The sequence below is a fragment of the Echinops telfairi genome, unplaced genomic scaffold (genome assembly GCF_000313985.2).
Source record: "Echinops telfairi isolate 266 unplaced genomic scaffold, ASM31398v2 ScPeMD7_6;HRSCAF=24_0, whole genome shotgun sequence".
Lineage (NCBI taxonomy): Eukaryota > Metazoa > Chordata > Mammalia > Afrosoricida > Tenrecidae > Echinops > Echinops telfairi.
The window spans coordinates 21,123,622-21,132,580 of NW_022103902.1; the positions used below are offsets into that span (position 1 = coordinate 21,123,622).

General features: G+C 44.1%; 1 protein-coding gene across 2 annotated transcripts in view; it reads left to right on the forward strand.

Annotated features, from left to right (window-relative positions):
• The window catches only part of UPK1B (uroplakin 1B), a 40,128-nt gene that overhangs the window by 13,434 nt on the left and 17,735 nt on the right, over positions 1 to 8,959 (forward strand). For both annotated transcript variants that reach the window (XM_004706415.2, XM_045286206.1), the window contains exons 2-4: positions 4,201 to 4,288; positions 5,432 to 5,632; positions 8,219 to 8,293. In XM_004706415.2, coding sequence (XP_004706472.1) covers positions 4,220 to 4,288; positions 5,432 to 5,632; positions 8,219 to 8,293 — 345 coding nt within the window. In that variant the 5' untranslated portion in view covers positions 4,201 to 4,219. The remainder of the gene's footprint in view (positions 1 to 4,200; positions 4,289 to 5,431; positions 5,633 to 8,218; positions 8,294 to 8,959) is intronic.

Genomic DNA, 8,959 nt, shown 5'->3' on the forward strand with positions numbered 1-8,959 from the left:
TGAGATAAGGGTATTGGTTCATTTTTCTGCAGGTAAATATCCATTTTTTCCAGCACCATTTCTTGAAGAGGGCATCTGCTTCCCATTTGATATTTTTTGGGCCCTTATCAAGGATCAGTTGTCTGTATGCTGATGATTTTATTTCTGGGTTTTCAGTTCTTTTCCATTGATCTGAGTATCTGTCATTATACCAATACAATGCCGTTTTGACTACTGTGACCATATAATACTGTGCTAAAGTCAAGTAAAGCAAGCCCTCCCACCCTGTTCTTCTTCTTGAGGAGTTCTCTGCTAATTCTGGGATTCTTCCCTCATCATATGAACTTTGTAATCAGTTTTTCCATTTCCTTGAAGAAAGATGAGGGTAATTGTATCGGGATTGCATTAAACTTATATAGTGCCTTGGACAGAACTGACATCTTTACTATATTGAGTCTTCCAATCCACGAGCATGGAATATTTTTCCATTTGTTGAAGTCACTCTTGGTTTCTTGTAATAGTGTTCTGTAGTTTTCCTTATATAAATCTTTTGTTCTTTTAGTCAGGTAGATCCCTAGATACTTCCATTTGTGCTTGACTATTTTGAAGGGTAGCACCTTTTTTAGGCCCTCTTCTGTGGTCTTATCTGATGTGTATAGCAGTTGATAGACTTCTGTTTGTTAATCTTATATCCTGCCACTCTGCCATATTCCTCAATTGCTTCCAGTACTCCCTTTGTGAAGCTTTTGGGATTTTCCATATATAAAATCATATCATCTGTGAATAATGATAATTTCATCTCTTCCTTCCCCAGGTGAATATCTTTAATGTCTTTTTTTTTTTGTCTTATGCTGTATGCTTATGCTAAAGCCTACATTATGATTTGACTCTGTTTTATAAGATTACTCATATATAGGGTTGCTTTGGGGGCACTATGAGTCGAAATCTACTCATTGGCAATGAGTCTGGTTTGGGGAGTTTACAAACCCAAAGCCACTGTCATTCAATTCCAACTCATAGCAACCCTGCATAGAATTTTCAAAGCTATAAATCTTTATAGAAACAGTTTTCCCCCAATTTTCTCCCGTAGAGCTGCTGGAGGGCTTGAACTACCTCCCTTGCAGTTAACAGCCTAATACTATGCCAACAGCACCACCAGTTAATGTACTTGGAATGAATTTTACGTTGCCATACCGGATGGTCCCTGACCAGTGGTGCATATTCAGCAGTGACTTATAACAGTGCTAAATTTTATGTCATTGGGTTTCTACCTTTTTACTCTCGGCACTCCTGTTGTCTCCCTTTTTTTTCAAGTCTACTTACATGTCTCTAGTTGACATGTAAGAGCAGCATCTGTACACAGAGGAGTGAGCTTTCCAAGGTGATTGCTGTGGCTCACTGAGTACAGCTCTCCCCTGGGGACTTTGTGCATTAACTCTTTGGGACACAAAGGCACCCCTCAGACTCTTGCTCAACCGCTGGAAAGAGCAGATGACATTTCGAAGCATAAAATGCCATTGCTAAACAGAAAGAAATGCAGGTCTTGTCTAAGCAGAAACTACACACAGGGATCTCATCAGAATGGCCCCGATTCTTCTACTCATTCAACAAATATTGATGGAGTGCCCACAGTGTGCCAAATTCTAAATCAAAAATTGCTAAAATCCCCACACCTACCCAGGTGAACAGGGAAGGGAAACTATTTAGAGACATTTGAGATTCCTTGGAAGACTGAATATGGTACTAACATTAGGGTGTAATGATAAAGTTAAAATTCAACGAGCCTGCCTGAGTCAGAAAGGAGACTTGTGCCCCACTGATGTTCCACACACACTGGGACATCTGCCAGACTGGTTGACTTGCTGTTTCCAGGGCACCTTGCTCTTTTCAGCTTCCACTCCCTGACCTTACCTTTCTCTGGAATGTCACCCCACCCTCCCTCCCTCCGGTCCTCCCACCCTTCCTCCCACTCTCCCTCCCTTCCTGTCTCCCTCCCCCACACACCAACCTCTGCTGGACTTACCCAAACCAAACACATCCAACCTTGAAAACTCTATGCTGAATGAATTAAGTCAGCCACAAAAGGACACACACACACACTCACACACATTTATGTGAAATATTCTCCTGAAACATTCTCTATTTGTGTGAAACATGCTCTATTTATGTGCAATAGAACAGGCAAGTATAAAGAGACTGAAGTTAATTATTAGTGGTTACCAAAACTGAGTGGGAAGGAAGTTGATGCTTAAGGGACTCTGGGCTTCTATTAGGGGTGGTGGAAGAATTAGGGAATGGTTAATGATGGTGGTTGAAGAAGCCTGGTGAATATATGTAATGTCACTGCTCTATATCTGTAAAGATAATAGAAACAGCAAATGCTTGCTAGCTACATATTTATCACAATAAAAAAAATCCAATATTTAAAAATCTGATTTAAAATGTAAGTGGGCGGTGAATAAAAAACAAATGTATATTCTGCAAGGATTACCTCTTTCCCCTCAGGCCTCCCCCAGTACTCAGAGTCTTCCTACCTGTATTGTAACTAACGTGTATGTGGAGATCCATCTTTCCCACCAAGGTATAATGCCCTATAATATAATAATGTTCCATACATATTTTTGTTTTCCACTAAACAAAATGTATCACTGAATACATTCAAATTTAGAGCCTGAGTGTATGGAAGAATGTAATTGATGAAAAATGCTGTGACATTTTCTCAAAGCATTTCAAGTAGAGAATCCAAGCACTCACCATGGTGTACCTTCCAGAGAATTCTCTGGGCAGCAAGAAGCCCACCTTGTGCTCTGCTTGGCACTAAGCCTGGTCAATCATTTCTTGGGATCGTTCCCATTTTTTCTTTGGGATCTTTTTTAGGAGGAAGTTTTGAGGCTTTGGAGTCCCACAGACCAAAGCTTGCAGCCCAGCTCTGCCATGTACTGGCTCTCTGATCCTGGGCAACTTAACAGCACAAACTCTAGTTTCATGTGCAAGCCTCATTAATTTTCTTTTTCTACTAAATCGGATTTTTACGAGACTCCCTCTCACATACTTTGAACATGTTATCAAGCGGCTCCAGTCCCGGGAGAAGGACATCCTGCTTGGCAAAGGGGAGGGTCACCAAAAAAAAAGGAAGTCCCGCAAGGAGATGGCAGCAGTGAACTCAAAGCTAGCAACAGTTTTGAGGATGGTGCGGTACCAGGCAGTGATTCCTGAGGTTGCTGTGAATGCTGACTGGAAGACACCAAGCAACATGTAAAGGGTGGGACTCATACGGGGAACTAAATTGATCCCCTCTTTCTCTCCTCACATTCACTTCTAGGACAGGACATTATTTATTTTGCCAACTAATTTTTGAGCGATGCAATAATGTTTATTAGCAGCAGCCTACAGTTCTCATATGAACCAACCACCAATGCTGACCCTAAGTTGACCCTTTGGGTCTCAGTGTGAAATGCCTAAGGGTGATAAGGGACCCTCAATATAGCTCACAGCTCCATGGTGCTTGCGCCCTCCCCAGTCATCCCAAGCCTGTGTTTTATGTCCTTGCATAAAGGTGACTGACTTTGCCAAGTTTCGGTTCATCCCTCAGAGAAGTGCAGGCTATACACTCACGTCTTTAGGAACTCCTGGGAGACACAAGACAGACTCCAGTAGGCTTTGTTTTTACGGAGTTTCTTGTTGTTCTTAGGTGACGTCAAGCCGTTCTGACTCATCGCGACCCTGGGTGCACCAGCACGAAACCCCTCCCAGGGCTGCGCCCCCGCACACGTGTTCTTATGGCTGCAGCCATAAGCCCTCTGATCAAAGGTTTTCCTCTTTTTTGGCTCACCCACTGTTTTACTAAGAATGATGTCTTTCCCCGGGGACTGGTTCCTCCTGATAACATGCCCACGTTGGGAGACTCACCATCATTGTTTCTAAGGACTCCTCTGGCTCTAATTCTTCCAAAACAGATTTGTTTGTGCTTTCGGCCTTGGCACTTTCAATATTTTCGCCAGCACTGTGAGTCAAGTGCATCGACTCTTCTTCAGTTCCTGATTCAATTACTGAGCTTAATAACCAGATTCCCTCCACTGCTAGGTAACCGCATGACTTTGGTTCAGTTGGGTTGGAATAAGAAGTACTACACCGTCACGTGATGTAATCATGCTATGGAAGTTGTAGCAGCAGTGTTCACCTATTCTTACTAAGCTGTGGTGTTCTCAATTGTGTCTTCAGCTTGCGAGAAATCCTGAAGATGGTTAAAGACGACTCTACTGTCCGTTGCTTCCAAGGCCTGCTGATTTTTGGACACGTGATTGTTGGTGTAAGTCAAGCGTGTTTTTCAAGGGTTTTTGCTCTTCCTGTAATCAAGACTTTAGATGGCTCCAAAGTCGAAATTTAAAGAGGGAATAATGACATAATTATTGGCTGCCTGCATTTTTTGCCTCTAAGAAATACATTAGTCAAATGTGCTAGTTAGAATTTAACTACATAAATAATTACATATAATTATGTAAGGTATCAAAATATCATGGTTGAAAAAAAAAGTAATTATTTCTCTCTCATCTTCCAAATGCAGAAATCGGTGTCCACAGGCCTACACTTTAAATCCTCTTCCCTGTTGCCCCTTAGTTTGATTTCCAGAGAGCATAGTGGTCATGTGGTGGGCTGCAGATGAACAGTTTGGAACCACCGGCCATTCCATAGGAGAAAGACTGGGCTTTCTCCTCCAGAGTCACTGTCTCAGAAACCCAGGGGGGCAATTCTATCCTACAGGCTCACAATGAGTCGGAATTGAGTCAATGGCAGGGATGGAGCTTGAAGTTCTGCTGTTGAGTTTGCAGGGGACAGAGCTTTGCATCTTCTTGGCTTCATCATCCGAAGGAGAGCATCAGAAAATGAGAGTGGCTCAAGGGTCAAGTGGTGACAGCATGGTAGGCTGGGAGGAGTACTCGCTAGGAGTCAGGGTATCTGGTTCTTGGCCAAACTCTGCCTCTCACTCCCTGTGTTGACTCTGGACAAGGCCAAGAGTCCTAACCTCTAGAATACAGAGGTTGCGAAAAATAATTGCCAAAGTTCCTTCTAGCTTGAACGTTCAATGGGTCTCTGGCCCTGATAAGTAGGACGCGAACCAGTTCCCCTGCTACAATCCAGGGGTTTGGGAGATGGGGCAGTAGACACGGAATAAGGCAATTCCCTTCATACAAAAAGCTATTTGAATGGTTCATATCCCAAGGACATGATAGTCTGATATTATCTGAGTCTTTTCCCAGAAGCAGGAAGACAGAGCAACAAAGGAAGGATGGAAGAAGCTATTTGATAGCCTGGCAATGAGGAATTTGCCAGTTGCTAAAGGCCTATGCAGGATAGGGAAGTGGGCTCTTTCACCCATGCCATATCACCCATGCCAGACTTTCCCGAGTCTGTGATCAGGGCAGTCACATTGACCGATTCACTCTGTCCCCAGATGTGTGGCATCGCCCTGACGGCAGAGTGCATCTTTTTTGTGTCTGACCAGCACAGCCTCTACCCACTGCTTGAAGCCACCGACAATGACGACATCTTTGGGGCCGCCTGGATCGGCATGTTTGTTGGCATCTGCCTCTTCTGCCTGTCTGTCCTGGGCATCGTGGGCATCATGAAGTCCAGCAGGAAAATTCTTCTGGCGGTAAGACCTGCACGCTCTTCCCAGTTGTCCTCCAGACCAATGCTGATGGATGGCTTCTCCTTCATTGAACACAATGTTTTGACTTTCAGGGGGCAGGTGGAAACAGAATATGGGGTCAGGAGTGAGGAGGAGGGTGAGGCTCTACAGACATGCCCTCCAGGGCTGCAAGCCCTGAAGAAACCAAACAGGTCGACCCTGTTGAGTGCTTTCCAGATCTGTACTGTACTTCTCAAATGGGTGTATCTATGTGCCTGGTGGTGGACTCTAAGCTACATAGGCCAAAAGGAGAGATGGTTGAAAACTTGTTCATAAGATTTTTTTTCTAATTGATCACCTGATTTTCTCTTGCTATTGATGTTGTACATTGCCACCTAGTTGGCTCTGAATCACCGTGACTCAGAATACCACAGTACAACACACTGCGTGATCATGTACCTTCCTCGCAACCAGTAGTGCGTTGTAGCCCATAGTGGTGACCACTGCTAACCACAATAGTGTTGTGACTGCCTTCCAACCTAGTAGCTCATCTTCCAGCACTAAATCAGATACTATTCTGCTGTGATCCATCAGACCAATTGGCGAATTTTCATTGTAGTAGAGAGCCTTAGACTTGAAGCACCACTGAAGCCTCTCTACCTCAGGTGGCCCTGCTGATATTTGAAAGACCAGTGGCATCATTCCCAGCCTCACAACAACGCACAAATGACCACAGTATACCTGATTGACAGAGGAGTGACAAGGAGTTTAAAAGATTATTTTAATATTAATTGGGCACTGATATATCAGATTACAACAAAATGTGCGTGCATTCCATAAGACAAATCATGAGCCTTTTCAGAGAGATTAAGCTTAAGGCTAAGGACCTTGTGCAATGGCCTACACATTCTCTGCCATTCAAGGATCCTGGGGTAGAAAACCCTGAGAAAGCACCACTGTCGCACACAGCTCCACTTCTCACCTCCCCGAGGAGGCTCTCCCTCTGCACCCACAGAGAAAAAGATCATGCCCTGAGCCAGCTGAGCCAGCCGAGCTAAGAAACCTCCGTGTTGGGACTGGACAGCTCCTCTCTGCCCCCTTGCTCAGAACTGTAGTTTCTCACACTGTCCTGAGAAACCAAACAAACCCTCACTCCCATTCCCACCCCTGAAAGGGCTCCCCTACTCAAGGACCTGAGTCCTACTTTTAAAAAACAAGTCCAGCAACTTCAAGGGCCTGTCAGTGGACCTTTGTCCTGGTACCCTGGGAATGCAGAACAGGAACATTCTCCGGCTCTTAGTGTGCGCTCATCATCCGACTGCTTTGAAGTGGAACTGCACCCACTTTTGGAGGGTGGGGACCAGAATGCAGCCAAAAGGAATGCGGTGAAAGAGATGAGGAGAGTCGGAGGTCCCTAAAAACAACCTTCACTCGCGTCTCAGTCTCACTGTGGGCCCACCAGGACTGACGTGTTCTAGGCTATTTCCCACCATGCACTGTGCGTCCTTTCTAGAGTGTTGCCAAGGGGCTTCGTTCACCAAAGCTCTCCATAGCATCTGCGATAGGGTTAACAATGAGATGCTCCCGCGGTTCACACTCGGGTCAAAGTCTCTCCTGCTCAGACATGGTCCCCTCACCGAGAGAAGGCGAGCAGACAGTGACTGAAGTTCTTCTCTCAAACAAGGACCCAAAAGTGAGGAAGACCACGTGAGAACTCCAAATATTTGCCATCCTGAAACTGGAGCAGTGTCCCATGGAAGCACATGCACATGCGCACACTCATGCACACAAACGCACACCCCAACTTCAACAACACCAACTATGTGACACACGGTGAATTCTGTTTCAGCCATTGATCCCATGGAAATATCTGGAGTGGGTTGTATGTGAGTGAAGACAGTGATTAGCTAGTGCACCCTGACAGTGTAGTGGGTTATGTGTTAGGCTACTGACCATTAGGCCAGTGATACGAAGCTTACAGCCACTCAGAGTACTGACTTAGAGTCTCTAAAATCTACAGAGGAAGTTCTATTCTGTCTTATAGGGACATTGTGAGTTGGAATCAACTCCATGTTAGTGAGCTTGGTTTGGGTGTTTGGAGCTGAGGGCTCGAAGGCTGTCTGTTCCTCTATGATGATACTAGAAAATTCAGCCCAGTTCAGCATTTCCTGATCTCTGTCATCCTAAATCTTCAGCAAGCCAGAAAGAACATTTCCCCTCTTAGAAGGGAGCTACGAGGCGCTGCATAGAGTCTGGTCACGAAAACGCTTACCCCTTATCAAGCACACACTCACACGCACACCCACACATCAGTTCATTCCCTTGTAGTTGTCTTTCCCATTTAAAACAGAAATTCAGAAATCTAGACTGAGAAAGCTCTGTTTTCTATGGTCATCTCTGAGGAAATGAAGAGAACTGAATGGTTATGCCTCTTATACCAATTCTAGCTCCAAACAACTTATCGATGAGGGTTTGTTGAATAACTACATGCATGATTAGATAATTCTATGTAATGATACTTATATTTATTATATGCTAAAAATGTAATGATCATTTGTAGGGGAGCCTCTCTGAGGGTAAATGCAATTCTTGTTGTTTGTTTTCTTGCAGTATTTCATTCTGATGTTTATAGTCTATGGTTTTGAGGTGGCATCTTGTATCACAGCGGCAACACAACGAGACTTTGTAAGTATATTCTCAAAAAACACCAAGCACAAATGTTAATGAGTCATCACTATCATAAGAAGCAAGTAATAAAATAGTTGATGTGCATTAAGTCCTCACTATGTGTCAGGTACCAGCTCTCTGGTGGGGCAATGGTTTCCAATTGCCTGCTAGGCAAAAGTTCAACTATTTTCTTCTGTGAGACAAAGATGTAGCAGTCCACTTCTGTAACAATTAAAGCCTGAGAAATGCCATAGCACAGTTCTACTCTGCCCTACAGGGTCACTAAGAGTGGAGTAGAGTCAAGTCTAATTGACTTGGTGGCACCTGGTTTGGTTTATGTGTCAGGTACACTTATTATATATAATTTCATTTAAGCCTCATAGTAACCCTGTGAAATAGGTAGTATCACAAAAATATCTGAGACTTAAAAAGGCAAGGTAACGTGTCTGAAGTTACTCAGGTGATCAGTGAAAGAGCAAGAATCCTCAGTCCAAGCAGCATGACCCCTGGGACTCAAGAATAAGCATAGGTGTGTATATATGTAAATGCGTTTGCTCGTAAAAATAGAGGTATGGGCCTGTATACATATACTTATACATATACATATACTGAGGTAGTGTACAGACTTTGGGGCCTCTGCTCATGCCCTCCCTCAATGCAAGAACACTTTGTTCTAACAACCTG